Raw genomic sequence first — 21,294 nt, 5'->3', positions numbered from 1 at the left:
GTATAGGACCTTTCCAGTAATATACGGCATACTTCCAATGCCTTGACTTCACACTAAACCTACTGGAAAATTATTTTTCCTGTGAGATATCCAGTCAATGAAAACTGAACCCAGAAACGTGTTGGGTCTTACCCATTTCTATGTTTACTTTTAACAAAAGATGCATCTAGAAAAAGAGAAAGCCATTTCAAAGATACTCTCTTTTATTTCCCACCTTACCTTTCCATTGTTAGCCTCCTTTTAAGGAGACTTGAACTCTTCCCCCCCCCCCCCCCAAGACTACTTCTCTCTCTTCTCCCATACAAAAGGGAACCTAATAAATCAGATAAAGTAATTACACATAATCACAAGGTTGTTGTTGTTGTGTTTTTTTCATTTTAACTAGCTTATTTTCAAAGATATTTCAGTGTGTTTTCTTCAAAATTCCCTTGCTGTGTGTTCTAATCACATTTCATGTGTTGACTTAATTAATAATTTACTAAGTTAAAGAAATGGAACCATCATAAGAAACCCATCTGTTTGTTGTTATTTTTATAGATTTAATCTGTTAAAAGCTGTTTCCTCTCAAACATGTAGCTCTCAATTATCCTTAGTTACTCAATATATTTTCCAACTGCTTCTGCTTAATAACAGATTGTCTGCATGATCAGCCAGTACTTGTTTTGAATTTTCTTGTCCCAGATGAAGCTTCAAAATTTTGGTCTTGATGTGACAGCTATTCACTAAGAGATAACAGAATAACACTTGAATAATTAGTATTGTATCATTACCAACTGCTATGTTTGGTGCACATTTTTGTTCTCTTTCTTAATAGCAACAGATTATTTTTGGCTTTATTTCTGGGCAGTCTGCACTCCAAAAAGAGAAACATTGCTGATATTGAGATCATAAAATGAAACTGATGTTTATTTTTAATATTTTGTAGATATGCCCATATGTTTGATGTGTCTAAAAATGATCCAGCTGTGACAAGACAACAGCTGATTAGTCTGAAAGATGCAACTGATCAGTTGTTTTCAAAGAAAAATAATAATGGAGATGACCAGATTTAAAATGCTACATATGCAACTGTTTAAGTTTTTTGAAATTAGGTATAGTATAACTGATTCTAAAATTTAACAATTATTAAAATGAAGGCACTTTATATTTCAGTGGAATAGTAAATCAATATGTGATGGTTGAATTGATGATGGTCGATACGTGATTGATACTCATAATTAAATAGTTCAGCCACTTTTGCCTTGAAGATATCCCTAATAATTCCAAAATACTTAGAAGATATGAAGGGTTCTGAAAGCAGCTACAACTTCCTTCTCCTTCTCGTGTCTATTTTGCAAAGTTTCCAAGGATGCTATCTGAGGTAAACTGTCTCCATTTAAAGTCCATGGCAGAACTCTTTCCTCTTTCACCTCTTCATTTGATTGCCTTGCTGTGAAAGTCTTTGGTCTAGGAATCTTCTTAGCATATTCCAGCGCCTAAAAACATGAAAATTGGGGTAAATTATTAAGAAGAAACGTAACCAGTATAGTATTTCCAAGAAAAGGTAGGTGTTTCTATGTTAAATTAGTAGTTCTCCTAATTCCTGATCTTGTTTCTGACTGTTCAACACTAGATGCTTCAGTGGCAACTGTAAGAAACCTCTGCAGTGGGCAAAACAACCCACCTCAAGGAGATTTGCTTTCTGACACTTACCACTGGAGGCCACCTTAAATACTGAAGCAGTCTTTTTTTCTTTAAAAAAGAAAAAGCAACACAAAATCTAGTAAGTTTATAACCTTGTTTGTTTGCTTCAGTCTCGTCAAGCTCTTGTCTTCAGTCATATCTTATAGCAGGGAGTTCTGCAGATTAGTATGACAAGGATGGAAACCGAGTGCTCCTATGACAAATTCTAAGGAATTGATGTATTGAAAGGCCTAAAATGCTAAAAAAAGTTTTGAAATGAAGTGTAAGTAATTGTTTTAAATTCTCTGGAACCTGATTTAACAAAATCCCTTGCCAGATTCCTTTTTGGTTAATTTCAAAGCTAACGCAGTTCTGAACAAAAGACTCCTGATCAAGTGAGGATGGTATTAGACACACCAGCCTTTAACAGGTAACTGGTTCAGGGTAAAACAAAGAATTGCCTCTCACAGAGTTCCCAGAGGTTCATTATAACCATGCATATTCCATTGTGACCGGGAATTTCTTTCCCAGTAACACCCAGTCTACACAGGACCTACACATGCTATACTGAGAATATGGATGGCAGTGTGAAATGAACCTCCATTCCAGTTCTCTTCTACTTCAGACACTCAGCATGTGTATATGCTGAACAAATGTACCGTGAAGCAAAGGAGGACAGTAATGAAATACTGACAGGGACAGTGTAACTTGAAGAACTGTACTTGCCACACTGGCCGAGCGTTTCCTTCAACCACACGCTTTACCAAGTCCCTATTTCGGTAGCAGTATGTAGGTAAACTTGCACGTGTGAATGTGAGATGTAGGTAAATACTATATTGTGCAGACAAGAAGTATGTAAGTTCTGCATAATTTGGCTTAAGTTCTACTGCATGATAGACTTAACTATCAAAATTAAAAACGGGAGTAGTCAAGCTGTTGTTCTAGATCAGAGATGTCTCACTGACACTGAGCAGGGCCATGCTGAAAGAGCAATGCAAAGCAGATACTGTCAAATAGTGTCAAATAGTACAGGATGAGGTATGGAACCAGGAAGGCTGTCTTGCAGAGGGAATGGAAACAGTATTACAGAACTCCTGAATCTGAGGCAGCCCTGGTTTAACCTGGGACTTTTTTTGGTGTCATTTCAGTCGTGTGTATTTGGCAACACCTGTTACACCTCAAGTGGAAATTGCATTATTTCACATTCTGTGTGAAAGAGTGCCTGGGAAGTCTTCTGAAGGGATCTAAAGCCCTTTAGATATCCCAAGAGAGGAGTTTCATCTCTTTGGGTTTATGTGAGGTTTGGAAATAAATGCAAGTAACTGATACTAAACTCCAAAACTTCTTGCTTGAAGCACGCAGCTCTCATTTGTCACCTTGGACATCTACCTGTTAGTGTGCTTTCAGCACCAGGCAGGTGAGCTCCTGCAGAATGGATTGGATAAAACATATGCTATTTCCAGAGCTTTATTACTTCCTGCAATAGGGAAGTTTGTTTACGTATGCCACTGTCATGTAGTCAGTCATCGCTCATTTAGGCTATTTTTGAAGGCCAGTGAAAGCTAAAGTGATGTCGTATGGGCTTGAGAAATGAGACAAATTACTGTAGCTATGCAACTGAAGTGAAAAGAGTTTGTAAGTGAGACTGGCAGGCAGGTGGATAATAGACTAACAAGAGGATATCTGTGGTCCATTAGAAGAGTGCACTCTGTAGTATTGTGGCCTCTATCGCTGACATGAAGCAGAGCATATTCCTAGGGGGGTCCCACTCTCCTTTATTCCCACTCTTTCCACAGGAAAGCATCACTAGCTGTTTAAGTTGAGTGCTGGTAGCTTGGATGGAGTACTGCTCCGTTTCCGTTTGGTATACTCTCATGAAAAGCAAGGCAGATGCATGCACTGAAGACTGCTGTTGGCAAAGAAATCAGCAGCTCTTGGCATACATCTACAGCCATACAGAATAGATGCACCAGTGAGGACCTGTGAGATAAATTTATGCTTTGCTTTTTCTTTGTGCAACGTCCAGGATCTCTCCCTGCATGCTCTTACCTTCTGCCTTGACACTGAAGATACGACCTGGGGCTTTGTAGGTAATCTCTGAACTGAAGCAATGCTTTTCATATTATGTTCCTTAATTTGCTTTGCATATTCCTTTTGTTGCTTTAACTTCTCTTTCTGACAAAAGGAAAAAAGTGTATGGTTAATTAAATGCCTCAGTGGATCCATCAATGAAACACTTTTTCCACCAGAGTCTTCCATTTACTCCTCTGTTGCTGTTACACCTGGCTATGGTATTGATCATTCCTCAGCAGAACACAACAGGAAACCCTGATAAATGGCACAGCTTTTTTAATCACTCTTCATTTTTAAGAGCTTTTTCTTGAACTGTATCGAGGATAGAGTTCAACAGAAATGCAAGAGGTGCATCTTTATTCTGAACGTTTCAATATATCTCTTCAGTTCTAAAATGGATGTGCTAATGCCTGTCAGCTTTTGCAATGACTTTTAAAACCTCTGTACTTACTTTTTAAGGCCCTAAATGACATCATTTACTTAGCTGATGTTCTCCATCTTTGTATTTCTGGCAATTCGTTATGCTCAAATTCAGCTTATATTTTTATTGTTATATTATTAGTGTATTATTATAGGTTCTTTTTGGTTCCAATATAGTATATATTATATCAGTTACACTCTGCCTTGTCCCTGTTATCAGACAATGTTAATTATTTCCTTTCTATGCAATGATACCCCAGTGATACGCCAGGTTCCAGAAGTGTTATGACATTGTTAAAAAAGCAGAGAGTCCTGGGCTATGGACCACCGTGCATTCTAATTTCAAATCTCTAATCTGTTTCATTTATGGCAAGGAGGAAGAAAATACAAGGGCTTCTCAATGACTCCAAAGGGATGATCATTTTATCACTTTTCCTTTCCGTTGTCCTACAATGTTATATAAAAAATGCCACATAAAGCACCTGTTGTCAGATTAATAGGGTCTCAAAGCACGCAGGATGGAGTTGGTAGCATCCTAGACAGAGAGCTGCTAACAGATCTTCATTATTGGCAAAGAACAGGTCAAATGACAGCAGTTCAGATCTTGTTCTGAACAATCTGTCTCCATTTCAACAGGGTAGTGTGCATCCAGCTATTTAATAACGGTGTTTACACAACTTCTTTTACTTCCACTACACAACTTCTCCTTTTACTTCCACTTTGAATGTTAGGCAAACCTACACTGGGAATGACAATGCAACTCAGTCACGTGAGTGTATAATTTACTGACGTGCAGTTAGCCACCTTGAATGTGGAACTACAAAATTAGAGAGTTAAAATTATCCACAATACAGTTGTCCCTCCTACTTCAATCTCCTCTTAGGATCTCAAACTAGACCTAGAGTCAAGGACATAACGTATCAGACAAATATAAGTTGCTCCTCAGCAGTTATTTCATTGCCCCCCTCCCCTGCTTATGCTTACTTTGCATAACTGAAAAGCAGATCATATAATAGGGACTGCTTACTTTCTCTTTGATTGCTTCATAGTCAGGTCCGAGGCCTCCAAGCTTTACATTCAGGTTTATGTAGGGTTTTGAGCGACATGGCTGAAAAACAAACAGCAGTGACAGATTTTCCTTTATATGATTTTGTAGAGACAAGTAGAGACTTGAGGCAAGTCTTGTAGCAGACACGCAGGATGACAGCAGGATTCAACTTGCAGTCACAGTCTTATCTCTGGCATGTCTCATTTTAAGGATTGTAAGTTACCAAAAAGGTTGAGTTAATTGCAGAAGTCAAATCACACTGTATTTCCTTTGAATCTAGGCTGGTAATTGCCAATCATCCAAATCACAAAGCAATTTTTTTTTCAGTCAAAAATTAGCTTTTGTGGGCTTTATTTTTAAACAGCTTAGTGACCCATTTGACTGTTATTAAAATGAAACTCCAAAGGAACTGTTGTAAGAGAAGTGGATAAAAGTACATGATTTTGGTGGTAAAAAAAAAAATTAGACAAATGTTATTAGTAATAGTAACCTTTCTTTGTTCTCAAAACTGCAATGGAAAATTGTTCACAGGCAGCTGAAAAATACATGCCTTGTAGCACAGCAAAAGCTTTACAAGTACATAGGGAAGGCAGAAGATGAGTGATGGGTAATGCCATTTCAATACTTCATGACATTACTACAAAGATCCCAATACTTCCAGAATCTTTTTAATCTCTTTCAAGAACACCAGATTAATTTTTAGAAGTGCACTATGTTTTAAAAACTTGTCAGTGGAAACCCATCACGATCAGCTCTGTGGTAATTTCAATCTTAGAGTAATGTAGAATTAACAAGGAATTTCTATATGTGAAGAAAACATGCATCTCTTCAAAAGGCATATTCAAGCTAAGCTCAACTGCAGAGAAACTGATTCTGTGCCTTGAATTTTCTATTTGATGTTTTTTGTCAGTTATCCCTATTCTTTTGTGATATACTTAAACCCAACTTCAATTTAAGGTACTGCAAAGAGTTAATAATTTAGCTGTCTGCAAAAAAATCTGGGTTTTCTCACTTCATGCAATGAGTATGACTGCATTTGTTTATTAGGAAAAGCTAGATTTTTCTGTGAGACATAAACTGTCTTATTCTCTGTAGCATTCCTCACATATGAAACGTGAGAAAGCTACTGAAAATACAGGATAGAAACAATGGCTTGAACTCAGGGGAACAGAAAGGAAAAGAAATCTGCCCCTCAGTTACTATCATAATCCAGCTAATTCTTCTTAGAGGCATTCAAGCAGCAATACACAAACTGCCTCCTAGATGAAACACATGAGTAATTATTCCAGCTTAGTTTGTCTGCCCTGAGACTTGAAGCTAACTTCTTAAACATTTAATTTGTCATGGACACACAGGGATATCTCTATGCTGTTCCACTGCATCTGTGTTAACTGGTTATAGTATGAAACTGGACACACAGAAAAGACAAAAAGAACCAAGTTTTAATTAGGACAAAAATGGGATCATCAGGAGACTTGTAATACTGCTTATACTGTTAGCTTTACAAATCCTCTAAGTTTGTTGTTCAGTTTGATTCCCTTGGAAACTGAGAGATTTGAGTTGGATAGCAAATGAGCATGACCAGGATAATGGTTTGCTCAGATCTGAGGTCTGGCAACCTGCTGCTTTAAACAAATAGCTTTATTCTAAATCATTTTATCACTGGATAACTTAAAGGACAAACGCTGCTCTGTGTGTTCTTAGAGCTAATCAAGACTGAAAGTGACATAGGGAGAGGTGGTAGTGAACCACCTTGCTCCTTAGACTAAAATGATTTTAGTCTCTGTTTCCACCTTTGTTCCTGAGTTTTTAATGCTCTGGGCAAGTCAGTGTGTGCCAGTATGCTGTCTGTAACAATGAAGAAATGCAGGAAATTCAGTCCCCATTCCTTTTTTTTTTTTTAAGGTCTTTTGATTATTAAGAAAAAAAATTAATCAGAGGGGGGGGAACAGAAATGTAAAACCATCCAGTCCGCATCTTTGCTTACCTTTTTGCTGAATTTAGGCTGTTTTTGCTTTTCCATTAAATATCCTTCTGAGTTGCTTTGGCTTATTTTCACTCTACTTCCTTCACCACTTTCTGGATCTACCTCTGAACCACTTTCTGTCTGTGGGATTGTAGGTGGATGTAGGCTGAACAACTGCAGGTCAGCTAAGTGAGCTTCTGTCAAATGAGTGATTTCTTGGTGATGTTGCTCCATCATTTGGGTAAACGGAGAGGTTGTACAAGGGGCTGTTGGTGAACTGTGAACCGAAGACTGAGAAGGCCTCAAAAAAGAGAGGGAAAAAATAAGAATGTTTATTTGAATATAGCAGATAGCTCAACAAGCATTCTATACTTGGAATGATCCCCCTTCACAGAATATAAACATGAAGATGGAAAGACACAGGTATTTCACAATGACTGACTTTGCTTGCACCCAAGTGTATGGAAACTGTTTAAAATAAATGCAAAAATTACAGATGGACTAACTTTCAGCCTGACACAAAGCTAGCCTAAGCCAATGAAAACTGCTTTTAAACAGTGTTGGATCAGGCCTGCCGAGTACTGAAATAATTGTCTATGTGAAATAAACCCTTCATTTTTATCACAGCAGGTGGAATTCTACATAACTAAGGATTTTCACGCCCTTCCCCACGTGTAGTGAGCCAGATGGAATGATGCTGGATAGTCACCCTTCAAGGCAAGTTTGGATCTAACTCTGTGCAGCTAGCAGTAGAATTATTTGATGTACAGTGCTCTTTGCTATCTATTTTTTAAATTTCACCTTCTAGCCTTTCAGAAGGAAACTTTCAATTGTGGAAAATTCTATGTGCAAGAGAGCCTGCAGTACAGAACTGCCCTTTGCCAATACCATATTTAAAAATCAATAGTTACAATGAATCTTAAGCTAGTAGTAATCCGTAGTGGCAGGATAGTAGCAAAATGATTTTATACTTTGGACTTGAAAATATTTTCTTGTCTATTTTTATTTTTTCTGGGCATCATAGTGTTACAATATTATATCCTTACCATAAACTACTGATAGCATAGTTCTGATACCTTTTATCCACATAAATGTGTCTTTTGCAATCCTGAAGTGATGCTTGATCCTTCACCAATTCTTGGAAATTGGCATGAAAAGTAGATGAAATATTCCTCTGATGTGGATGTGCTTGACCATTGGTACTGTTATCTCTTGCAAAAAGCTGCACACTGACATGGTTGTACAGATGTTGCTGGTCATGTGGAAGTCCATGTGGAGAATGATGCTGATATTTCTTGCTCTCCTTGCTGGTATATGCTGGAGTTATAACCTCTGCTGGGTTAAATCTATGTAATGTTGGATGAGAAGGGTAGGTAGATGTGGTAAAATCCCGATTAACAGTGTGCCTTGAATTTGGGAAATTATTTAAGCAAGTATCTGAATTTGCTGCTGTATTCGTGTCAGGGTCAACAGAATGACTTGGATACAGCCTTTTCTGCAGTGCACCGCTGTTGTCCTGCTCCACTGCCTGCAGAGGAGCAGTCCGAAATCCTGATACTTGGTGGTGCCTGTGGTGCCAAGACTTTGGTTTTGCTGGCCTTCCTGTTGGATGTTGGCTGTCATTCCTTGGGAAAGCTCTCTGTCTGAGACTCTGGTTGGATTTTATTTTATCTCTCTGGGAGGACTTATTTTGGTGATCCTAAAACAAGTTATCAAAAGTGGGGTGAATTTCAGTGGTTGCTATTTTATACATTCATTAAGATCAACAATATACAAGTGTATGGGTAAGTTTGACTGTCACAATGCCTTTCAGGTACCTATTTCTTAGAATTCTACAAATTAATTAACTGATGTTTTGACTAGATTACATCATGTTCTATGCTTCTAATCCAGGGCAACATTCTTATTTTAGACAGCCTTTAAATAGCTGGCCAGGTTACAATGAACCTGAGTTCTGAACATGTATTAAACTCAGAACATATGTTAATGTGGCGCCTGGAACAGCCCTATCTAGGCTGGAGTACATAATCACCTATCACTTTAAAAATCAGGGATGTATGGAGCCAACCACCCCTGTTTAATGTACACTTACAACTACAAAAGGGTTATAGCAATGTTTTACACAACTGAATGAGTATCACTATGGAAATTAGTTTTAAAAGTAGCTCTTAGCAGAGAGTGAAGTGTAAAAGAAAAAGCATCTGTGTCTTGAAGTCTAGTACGGTACGGAGAACAGTCTGTGGCATTTGTAAAGCTTCAGGTTTGGGGTTTTTGAATTAACAAAACATGTCCTGATAGAAGGGCCCTTAAGGAGACCCAGGGATAGCATTGGTCCTTCATGACTACATTAACAGTTCTTTGATGTCCTGATGAGTTAGGCCAGTTTGCACAAGTTTGATTAGACCCATCAAAATCACTCCGTGTGTTTGTATCCTGTCTCAGTAAACTGTGCTCGTGGCTAGACCAGGTGAAGGCCTGACCAGACTTAATCTGAAATTTCAATATGTAGGAACCTCTAGCCAAGAACCAGAAGCAGAGATACTATTCTGGTGATGCACAGACAATGCATAATGCTGCACCAAAACTTTCCTTAATGGTCTGAGACAAATTCTGAAGTGCTATACTATAAAAATGGTTCCTTACAGATACAGACCATATATAATAAATGATGATGTGGTAAATATGGAATGAGGGAGTTTTATCCGAATGAAGTGCAAAAATAGGTGCCCTTCAATGCACAGCACTACTTGCTTCTAATTCAGTAGACAAACGGTAGCTCAGTGTCAAACATCTAGAGAATATGTTTCAAAAATCAAATCTATTGAAAATAAACAGTACTAAATTTCAGGAAAAGATGGCTATGTACACACTATTAGACTGGTCTGCAGTAGAAACACTGATGTCAATGATTTAAAATACGTCATTTCTAAACCAAACACTCCTCCCTGCCCTGTACGCTGCATAACATTATCCAAATCATAAGAAACAATTTTAAGAGTTTAAGCACACCAGGACTACTGTCTTGAGCTAAACTGACATACTCTAAACCTGGAGTCTATCTAAGATCTATCACTTTCCAATTACAGCATCAGGTGTTGCTCATTTTGAGTAAAGACAGGGCTTCCCTTCTAGGGAATACACAAATGCATTCTCAGTCCATTTAATCTTTGTCAGTGCTAAAATCCTCCATTTCATCCTCCTGTCTCTCTAGGGTTCTTTTGTTAGCAACACTTGCAATCACTACATAGCACAAGCACTCAGAATAGCTACTTAATACCTACCATTAAATACACATATAGACCAGCATGTTTTGGCAAAAGCTTTAGCACTGGGGAATCCTGACTCCTGGTGCCAAGATGATGATTTGTTAGCTCAACCTCTGCAGGTTAACACTCTGGCATACTGTGCCACTGGTAGAAAGCATGAATTGCTGCCAAATTGGGACCAGGCCAATGTTTTTCCACTTACTTTACAGGGCTGCTCATTCCATTTATCTCCTTCATTCTGAAATTCTGTATATAAAGCACATCTCTCACAATGGACAGCAGTATAAAATCTTGTTTGTCCTTTACAGAAGTGCAGCTTCTGTTCTTAAGTGAACAAAGAGGAATTTAAACAGTCTGCCTGAACTACATCAAATACTTTTAATACAAAGAAAGTAATCAGGTTTGCCAACAATAATTCCAGTTGGCTTGAAGTTCTGGTTCTGAAGTTCTTGGTTTTTCATCAATGATGATGACCTGGCCTCTTTTATTGCTCCAAAGACTATCCCGTTGCATTGGTTTGAAAGACCAGCATCAACCAATCTATAGACTCGTGTATGGAGGAGGTCAGTGCAACTTTTTCTGCTGGTAACATTTTCTGTTTTATGGTAACCCCTTGATGTTCATGGGGATTTTAGGGGACAAGTAATGTAAGAGTAGTAAAGTTCTTGCTCAGAATCCTCATGAACCATCAAACACGACCACGTACTAGTTTGTGCTTTTACATTATTATCAACCAAATAACATCCTAAATAGATAAGATTCCTTGAGCTAAGAATTTCTTGGCATTCTCGGTGTCTATTTTGATTTAAAATCATCTGGTATACAAAGCAGCATATGCGTTACATTTTGGTGATGACCTACTGATATCTAAGGATTTCTGGTCAGTAACTGGTACTTTAAAAGTACTCATTACTTTAAAAGTAATGAGATTACAGCTTTAAATATTCAAACTTCATTGCTTGTACATATATATTTCAATTATCACATTTATCTAAAAGGAACCTTGAGCTGCTGTGCTTTCAGGTACCATTTGTCTTCAGGCTCCATTTTCACAGTCTGGAATGGCAGGACACTCTGAACGGGTTCCTCATCAACTGCTTTAGGATCTGTAACCTAAAAACCAAGGATGTTTATAGCCATAGCCCAAGCACATGAAAGGATTGAAAAGTTCTTGAGGAAATAATAATTTTCCTCCTGTTAAGGCTAAAATGCTAAAATTAGCCATTATATAATAGATAACAAGAAAATGAACATCTAAAAGAGAAAATTAAAAAGGAAGTGAAAAACCCCATTAACAGTGGTGTGGTAGTAGGGAGTATTCCTTCTACTTTAAAGAAAAGAGGAAAAGAAAATTGCAGGAAGTATACAGCACAGCAACCTACTTGTAACTCTCAAACATCTGGCCTCCTCCATTTATATGAGAGCCAGTGGATGTACCTAATAACAGAAAAGCAACTAGAGAGTAGTTATTGCCCAAGCAATCGGCCCGTATACCAAGACATTGATGGATGACACACACCATAATAAGGTCTTGAACAATAGAGTCACGCATAAAAAGATGGCAAAACATAGTAACATTGGTAGAAAAGTACAAGGAGTAGCTGCAGAAAGAGAACATCTAATACACATAGCCTGGCAACAATCAAACAGCTTGTGCAAAATAGCAAGCCCACAAACAAGCAGAACATCTTCACAGTTGTGGTACCACAATGGCTAGAAATCAAAATTGAGCAATTTTTTGAGGGTGGCTGCTGGCACTACAAATTTCAAAGCCAAGCGATACCCTTGTAAATATAGCAATACGGAATTTTTTTCTTGAAAGCATGAAACTTTTTCTGTTCTCTCTATAAAACTTCAGGAAAACCAGTACTTTTTAATTGTTTATTTATAGTTGTGTTGTCCTAAACTATCCTATTAAGCACTACAGTAGATGTGGCCTCAACTAAGCGTGCAGTTAGACAGTCTTGCTGTAAAGAGACTACAGCTAACAAGGTGCTGGACTCATGCTTGTGGTAGAAGTACCTATGCACCGCTGCAGTGACACTGGCTAACACAGGAGAACTTGCACTGAGGGGATATTTGTGACCAAGAGAATTATGAACTGAAAATCACAACGGTGAAATCAGTGTGAAGGAAGTGTTAAAATCGTTCTGGGGAGCTAAGCCTCTCATCTTTGGAGGTGAGAGATTAGGACAACTAGGAAAAGGTAGGTTGGGTTTATTCTGAGTTTTCAGGTGATCCCATTGCTCTGAATGGCAATACAGATTGTATTAGTTGTGAGAAGTTAATAAATTAAATGTTTCCACACAGGTTTCCTGAACTGTGGATATATACAGCTTTGCAGTCAGTAAGATGTTTTTGGTGGAACCAACTGACTCACTGTATTGATAGTTTACTGGGCAGGTAAAGCATACTTCTACATTATCTCTTTGAAAGAGGAACAGGACACAACCTCTGCCAGCATTTTCTGTGAACTATTCTATTAATACCAATCAAATTGAGAAAATGATCAAATGAAATTGCATTTTGAGAATCATAAGCTGTGTAATGCCTATTCTGTTAAATTGAGGCCCATAATTGCTTCTCTACTGAAAAGATACAACAAAGACAGCAATCATGGCATGTCATTATCCCAGACTAGAAAACCGGCCTTTGCAGTGAGGACTTCAAAGGCCTGTGGTTCTCGAATTGCATTTGGCTGCTATTGTTGAAGCGCAGGCAATCTTGATTAGGTGTTTACACTGAGGTAAGGCGCAGTGCACAGAGAGTCTGAGTGCCTTGGTCTAGAGCCATTAAAAAATTGTACATTATGTTCCTTGCTTTGAAGTAAGGGGCTTGTAGGTAGGAAAGCAACTCATATTGAGTACAGCTGAGCTAGACTGGGCCACTACTACTCTTTCTTTTTCTCTCTCTCTCTCAGAAACTCTTCATCAGGTTCTTAAAGAATCAGGCAACACTGCAAAGAACTTGATGCTTTATAAAATGCTATATAAATTTGTAAATATACAGCTCGACACACGTTTATGTTATGTTTTGGTACATGCAGCCTGCTCCCTGTATGCACAGAGATAATAGCTGTAAATCTTGCAAGAACAAGGCTGCAAATATTTTACTTAATGTCACATCAATTGAAAAAAGCTGTATGCAAAGTACTTACATCAGCGCAAACACTATGTCATTACCGCAGTACCTGACAGCCAACAGTGATCGTAACAATAAAAACAGCCTCAACATCCTGCAAAGCTCAGAATAATCCAGTTTAGGAAAAAACAGTATTCAGAACATGTTTGATTGCTCCAGCAGAAGACATGTGGCTTGTTTGCTTCTTCCCATACTTGGTGGTTTTGCGCTTTTGATACTTTTTTCATGTGAGGTGACCAAAGTTGGCTCCTGGGCCAACTCTGGTCAACAAGATGCTTCTGTCAGGCCTTCTTCCCCCCCCCCCCCCCCCCGCCTCCAACAAGATGGAGTAATGGATGTCTTGATAAGAACAAGAGAGGTAAGTCCTTCCTGTGCCTAACTGCAGCAAATACAAAGGTAGCTGACAGTAGGTGGTAATGCTGTTGCGGCTGTATCAACTTGTGGAGAAAAGAAACACGCTTTTCTACATGCACGCTGCCTGGCTCCTGTTATGTCACAGCTCTGCTGTCCCCATGGCTACTTCAGCAAGGTAATCTTAGAACGTAGCCCTGATTTTAACAGATTGGTTTTTTCTATTACATATCTTTGACTAATGTCTATACAATGAAGTCCTGATCCCTGGCTCCAATACTTAAGATACGAAACATTTTCAGAATTCCCCAAATAGTAAACATAATTATATCAACACAGCTTTAATTATCATCAATCTACGCTAATTATTTTTCCCATCATCCAAATTATAACTGAAAAAAACAAGCGCTCTTAACAGCTCTGTTAGAAAAAAAGCTTGTCCACTGTTACGCTCCTTGTAATGTAGTTGGCAGATGCCCTCTAATGCTGTGTCAATTGTTCATTAGCCTCAGAAAACGTGTCACTTGAAGCAGAAAGTCTCTGTAGTTTTGCAAGTTAAGAATTTTCTATGCTACAACTCATGGAGTCATTCAATGACTCCCCCCTTCCCATTATGCATAGTAAGTAGCAAGTAAAAGCAACAAACTCCTGTATAATCGTTCATTAGGAACTGGAATTACATTTCCACTTAATCCTTAATACAAGTTGTCTGCCATTTCACAGTCAATCCTAAGAAAGCTAGGCCTTTCAAATCCAAGTACCGTATGTGACCCGTACCTCCTGACTGATTCCAAATATAAGGTTTAGTCCAGCTGATAAAGCAAGTATGGGGAAAGGGTTGTCTGACCACCCAAACCTAACATGTATTTCTTGGATATTCCTACATGTGTGGCCCTAAATAACAGTGGTAAGCAAGAGCATGCATGGCCCTTGAAGGCAGCGTGACCACAATGTGTTTTCTGGTTCTTAGACTCAACTGCAACTTCATATACACTATTTTGTTATAATCAATGTGAGTAGGAAAACACTAACACAGCTTCTCAAGCCAAATGGTGACATCAAGATTTCCTACTGCAGTTAAAAAAACTGTGTGTTCTGCTATTACAAGCAGAATTTGAGTGGCATTCCTCAGGGGTCAGTATTGGGACCAGCACTGTCCCAATCTTTGTTGGCCACATGGACAGTGGGATTGAGCACACCCTCAGCAAGTTTGTCATCAACACCAAGCCGTGTGGTGTGGTCAACAGGCTAGAGGGAAGGGGTGCCATCCAGAGGGACTCTGACAGGCTTCAGAGGTTGGCCCATGCAAACATCACGAAGTTCAACAAGGCCAAGTGCAAGGTCCTGCACATAGGTTGGGGCAATCCCAAGCACAAATACAGGCTGGGTGGAGAATGGATTGAGAGCAGCCCTGAGGAGGACTTGGGGTTGCTGTTGATGGAAAGGCCAATATGACTCTGCACTGTACACTTGCAGCCCAGAAAGCCAAATGTATCTTGGGCTGGAAAAGCAGCATGACCAACAGGTCAAGGAAGGTGATGCTCCCCCTCAACTCTGCTCTGGTGAAACCCCACCTACAGCACCTGTGTTCATCTCTGGGGTCCCCAACATAAGAAGGACATGGATTTGTTGGAGCAGATCCAGAGAAAAGCCATGAAGATAATCAGAGGGCTGGAGCACCTCTCCTGTGAAGACAGGCGAGACAGTTGGGGTTGTTCAGCCTGGAGAAGAGAGCACTCTGGGGAGACCTTGCAGCAGCCTTCCTGGTACCTAAAGAGGCCTACAAGAAAGCTGGAGAGGGACTTTTACAAGGGTATGTAATGAAAGGAAAAGGGGGAATGGCTTTAAAGTGAAAAAGGGTAGATTTGTATTATATGTAAGGAAGAAATTCTTCACTATGAGGGTGGCAATGCACTGGAACAGGTTGCCCAGAGAAGTTGTGGATGTCCCATCCCTGGAAGAGTTCCACACCAGACAGAGCTTTGAGGGTCTAGTGGGAGGTGTCTGCCCATGGCAGGGGGGTTGGAACTAGATGATCCTTAAAGTAGCTTCCAACCCAAACCATTCTATGATGCGTTTGCTGCATTGAGCAAAACTTGAAATACACTATTAGCAGAGATAACCGTTACCAAATTCCTGTTGGCCAAGCAGAGAAGAATCAGAGGCAGCAAAAAAAGACCCAGTGATAAGGTGTAATGTAGATCCCATAGGAAGGAAGACAGCATTTCTTTAGCATCAGGATTCAAAAACAGTGGGGGAGCACCTCTGTGATATGCTTCATGGCTAAGAATGTATGTTGCTTAACTAGGCTTGTGACAAGGCCATCACTGGGCTTGTGAGTGACTGAGGACTTCTCAATTGTTCCATAAAGGGTGAACAAGATTTTCATTGGAAATCGTGAGTTATCAGTTGCATGATAGACTTAAATCCACTTACCTCCTCTGCAAACCTGATCATGCAGCTATTTCATCTTAACACTAGACAGTCCTCAGTTTATACCAATTAGAAAACATGAAAGCTACCTACCTGCTCTTGAAGAGCTTCTTGCTTTTTACTGTGTAACTGAAGATAGGAATTTATCTTATTTGAACGTAAACCTAATGTCCGTTTATTCTTTTCCACAAAGTCTGTTTTTGCTCTGTGTGGCCGATCTCCTTGAATTTGAAGAGAAAAAGCACTGCCACATCCACTGGGACTATGTTTGAAATGACAGCCATCTGCAGATTCCTTCCCTTTGGTATGTAGCCTAAAAGTTTCAGTGCTGACCACAGCATTTGGTTCACGAAAGCTTAGTAATTCTGTGCCAAACTCTGAGAATGACTCTTGTGACTTTGCGTCCTGTTGATTCTTCTCTTCTGGGGAGTCACTGGAATGGAGGTAAAATGAATCTTGTGAAAAATCTGCACTGCTTCCTCCAGCAACTTGACATGCTTTTTCTGCCTCAGAAAATTCTGTGTTCTTCCAATTAGGATTATATCTTAGGCTGAAGTATTTGTCTACAGACTGTTGTTTCCTATTTAAAAAAGAAACACAAAATGATTTTTGTATAAATTCTACATTATTTCAGTGTGCAATTTGAGCCAACAAAAGTCCTGCAAATACGGTCAACTGAATTATTTCCGTGCATACCATATGGCTATTTGTGGGATCAGGATCAGTTTAGCAAATGTTTTTTTAGTAGAAAATTTAAGCAGGACCTCATTTTCATTTTTAATTTTCATTATCAGTGAATGATAAACTGGCCTAACATTCAGATCACAGTAGAATGCAATCTTTATCCTAAATTTAGCATAGAAATCACAAGTACTAGTAGAATCAACTAAAAAATAAAAGATATATTGTACTGCTGCTGTTGATTCCTTTCAAATTATGTAGCATACAAAAGACAGTATGTGCTGCTCATTCTTCGAAGACTCTGCTGTGTCAAATAAAAGTGGTAATCCTGGTAAAATCACCCTCTCAATAGTCAGTTTGAAACTGTCTAAGCAAGAACAGCCTACAGCTCTGTATTTTTATTCTCTCCTCTCATTCCTATGAAACACCATGATGTTTCAATAAAAAATTCTCTATGAAAGACTTAAAGTTCTCATTTAAAACCAGGCTGTAATTGAGGTAAGTGTAGGAAAACATAAATCGGAAAGTTTTGTGGGTTTGGCTTTTTCTTATTTTAACAAATGTCCAAACCATTGCTCTGAAGCGCATTTGTCGTAAAGCAAACTAAGATGGTCTGCCTTAGAAAACCCACAACCGATTCTGTATTTAACTGAACCTGCAGTATAGTCCTGGTTTCTTGGGCACTGGCAAATGGTGAGCCTTTCAGAGTGACACTTACAGGCACTGAAACCTGGCTGACTCTTCAGCCCCGATTAACAGAAATGTACTGATCTGCTGGATTCTCCAAACTGTGGCATAGTCAGTTATATTAACATTTCCATAAAACATTTATCATCCTTTCTGAGTAAGTTACATGCCTATGCCTATATTTCAAGTGGCTCCTAATAACAAAATAATCTATTTCTCTAGCAATGCTTTCCGTTTCAGGTAAGCACTGGTTCTGTGGTACCCTGTACACTAGAGCTTAGATGATTTACACTGGTGAAAACTTTATTATTCCTAGTTGTCATACACCACAGGTAAACAGAAATAGGTGACCATATTTTGAAATGAGTACAGAAATATGTGATATAATTGCAATGATTCAACTAGCAGAGTATAATGCTAAAGAGTTCTATTGTGCTGAAATGTGTGCACAGCAGCTCAATTGTATTATGCAGGCCAGGTCACCGCATGGGAACAAAATGAGTGTGAAGAGCTCCTTCATCTCTAATCATCTGCAGACAAAAAGTGCATCTTTTATTCCTTCCCCCAACTTGATATAAAGGTTAGATGGACTCTGTACTCATCAACAAAAGTGTTGTACGTAGACAACAGATGCAGCGTTTCCTCTTCAAATTCCGAGGTTAGTAATGGATGTAGAGAGGGGGTTTCATATGTATATGCTGTGATATTTGCTCCGGTTAATGGACTGTATTTGAGTACTTACTAGGCTAAGTTCAAACAAAATAAAATCAAATTTCCATTTAATGAAGAGCCTCACATTCAGCATAGTATTCAGTCAAAAAAATTACTAAAAATTAGAGCATGTTTCTAGTACAATTAACATCATTTGCACTCACAATAAAATATTCAGTAACTGGCCATTTTGCCTGTTGTGGAGGTGAATAAAAGCATGCTATTAATCATTTAGCCTTCATTTGTTTGCCATTTTATTTTAAGTAGACAATTAAATTGAAACTGCACATTATTATTACTTCAGGTTTAATTTAATCCCTTTAAACTTGAGAATTATTCCCAATTTATACAGTGTTAAGCCTTTCATGCACACGACAGCAAATTAAATTTTATTTCATGTACCAAGTTAACACTTTCTAAAGAGTGTTTAAAGGGACTAACCCTGGAAATCTTAATTTTAGATTTATACAGCTGTAAGAGCAAAACTGCATTTATTCAACCCATAAATTTCTGCCTCTACAAGTGGCCTGGCTTGCTCAGCACAGGTCTTTCTGTAAGGAATGAAAAGAGGATGTTGGTGCTGGTTCTTGTGTTCTCTCTGGTCCTTTTTCACAGCCCAGCTCTAGAAACCCTCTAGCCCATGATCTCAGAGCTGCTGCACCACCTGAAGTATGACAGTTACACGGCAATGGTTGTCTATTTGAGATGGTAGCCAGCACATACTGCTAAATATTGTAGTGCCTAGTCCACAGCCCATTACAGTCACTGGACTCCTTCCACTGACTGCAGCTCCAGATCAGGTAGACAGCAGAAAGAGGGGATCTACACTGAATAATTTTTACCAGAATAAACTGTAGTTAAATGCTTCCCCGTTAGCTTACCCAGTAATGTTTAAGTGTAGGGGTTAGCGTGTATCTGTTCACCACTTCCTATCTTCTTGCCTGCCTGTTTTAGAGGTGGCTAAACAGGCACACAGCGTTCACCTCTGCATGCAGTGTCTACAGCCAGTATGTGGGGAGCAGGTCTGTGAGGGATGATTTCTTTTCCATCTTACCCTCCTACACCGGTGTTTCAGTCAACATACAGTTGAGGCTATGTTGACTATGACAAATGGGTGTAGTAATTATGAATGCAGGTGAGATGAAACAGTGCATCTGCATGGAACAAAGTCCATAGGTGCTCTTAATAGCACTTCGGCAGTATAAATTGGCCTTGAAGATGTCACATATATTCTGAAGAACGTAAGGTTTTGAAGTGTCAGAACTATTCTACTCATCTGCTAAAATCCTATGCCTTACCTTCCATTACCATCATTCTTTTGTATTCCATGTGTACATTGATTTGTGTCATACTCTGCTCCTTCTTGTTCTTTTAAACTCATTTGCTCCAAGCTATCTTCTTCTAAGCTGTCATTCTCCAGCTCATCAAAATACCGTCCTACCAGTTCTTCATTTTCACGAATCCGCTGCTGGAGTTCTAACTGATACTGTCTCTCCTGAACAAGGCTTTCTGAGTCAGACTCTTGGGAGTCATGCAGACTTGATGCAAAGGCCCTTTCACTTACAGGTGGCGTTTTCCAATTCACAGGGTGGAAATCTGGTTGCATGAGTACGTTTTGAGGAACATGCTTTTTACTCATGTTGCAAGTCTGTGGAGAAGAAACTGAAATATACTTCTTATCTGAAGAATTCATTCTGTGTTTTGCACTGATGGTATACACCAGCTCTGTATTTGGAAAACATGAGAGTAAACATAAAAAGGCTGTTCACTCTATAATAATGACTATATTTGTTAAAAGCTGGAATTGTGGGGAGTATCATTTGGCTTAGGCTCAGAATTTGAACTTCTATAGTTAAAACAATTCTTCATTCTCATCTATTACACTGATTTCCTTTAAGCAGTTAATATCAGGTCCCTATACAGCAAATGCATTACTTACTGCTATGAAATCTACCTTAAACCATTAGTGCTAACAAAGCTAATAATGTATAAATAGCTTATGAAAAAGAAAATGAAGCTACGACACAGCAACAACATTCTGTTAACTTTTGAGAGGTAAAAGAAATTTCGTATGTTCTCTTCATTCAACTTCATATTGTCTTGCCATTGTGAGCTACCAGCAAGAAAGTGACAGAAGAGAACACAGTGAGAAGAACTGGAATGCTTCTTAAATTAGGAACAGAGCTTCTTTTAATTTGATTGCATTTAAATGCTCTTAAAAGTCATTTGCAGCACCAGACAGAAGTGTCTGGAGGGAAGGGGAAAGGCAGAGTTTTGTGAAGAAATGTACATCAGTGAATTACAGTGCAGTGTGCACCAGTTTCACTTCAGTACCTGAGCAGCTGTTAAGATATGGAAATGCAAAATGTAGTTTCTGATTTTTCAGGGCTAGCACTGCCTGTTATGCCCTGGCCTTTCACACCTAGGGGGCCACCTGCAGGGCCGACAGGAGGCTGCAGCCCGGACCGGAGGGCCTGGCACCGGACCGGAGGGCCTGGCACGGGCAAGGCCCGGCTTGCGGCGGAACCGCCTCGCCGTGAGCCCACCGAGGGAGGCGAGGCCTTGCGTGCAACCGCGTCCCTGGAGCCTCTCCCCGGCCTGACCGCAGGCCTTCAGCCCCCTGAGCAAAGCCAAGCTGGGCGTGCGCCCCCCGGCCCCCCACCCCACCCCCGAGGCCACGCCTCGCCCCCCAGCCCCCTCACCCTCTCAGCCGGCTCAGCCCCGAGGCCTCGGCCCCTGCCCCGGCCCGTCGCTATGGCTGCGCCGGCGGACGCCGCGCCGCACCTACCAACCGCGAGGGAGCCGGGGGGAGCCCCCCTCCCCCCCCCCACCGTGGGGAGCGTGGTAGCGCCCGG

General features: G+C 39.7%; 1 protein-coding gene across 2 annotated transcripts; it reads right to left on the bottom strand.

Annotated features, from left to right (window-relative positions):
- Positions 1-281: 281 nt before the first annotated feature.
- JHY (junctional cadherin complex regulator) lies at positions 282-21,216 on the bottom strand. Of its 2 annotated transcripts, none has more exons than XM_055819407.1 (9): positions 21,142-21,216; positions 19,738-20,164; positions 16,454-16,940; positions 11,438-11,548; positions 8,246-8,868; positions 7,191-7,470; positions 5,183-5,263; positions 3,712-3,837; positions 282-1,475 (listed from the first exon to the last, which is right to left on the bottom strand). In XM_055819407.1, exons 2-9 carry the CDS (start codon positions 20,130-20,132, stop codon positions 1,272-1,274), a joined length of 2,307 nt encoding a protein of 768 aa, XP_055675382.1. In that variant the 5' UTR covers positions 20,133-20,164; positions 21,142-21,216; the 3' UTR covers positions 282-1,271. The 2 variants fall into 2 exon arrangements, 1 of the variants encoding a protein (XP_055675382.1); XR_008749910.1 differs by having other exon boundaries at positions 1,338-1,475; positions 3,712-3,831; positions 5,176-5,263.
- Between the last annotated feature and the right edge of the window lie 78 nt (positions 21,217-21,294).

Source organism: Falco peregrinus, chromosome 15 (assembly GCF_023634155.1).
Source record: "Falco peregrinus isolate bFalPer1 chromosome 15, bFalPer1.pri, whole genome shotgun sequence".
Classification (NCBI taxonomy): Eukaryota; Metazoa; Chordata; class Aves; order Falconiformes; family Falconidae; genus Falco; species Falco peregrinus.
This window is presented reverse-complemented; position numbering and strand designations above follow the sequence as displayed.

Excerpts from the sequence above, each read along its gene's own strand:
- JHY (XM_055819407.1), bottom strand. The coding sequence starts at position 20,132 with ATGAATTCTTCAGATAAGAAGTATATTTCAGTTTCTTCTCCACAGACT. Across the intron at positions 3,838-5,182 it reads ATGAAGCAATCAAAGAGAAA|AAAGAGAAGTTAAAGCAACA; the intron begins GTAAGCAGTCCC and ends TCCTTTTGTCAG. Across the intron at positions 1,476-3,711 it reads CTTCAGTGTCAAGGCAGAAG|GCGCTGGAATATGCTAAGAA; the intron begins GTAAGAGCATGC and ends TCATGTTTTTAG.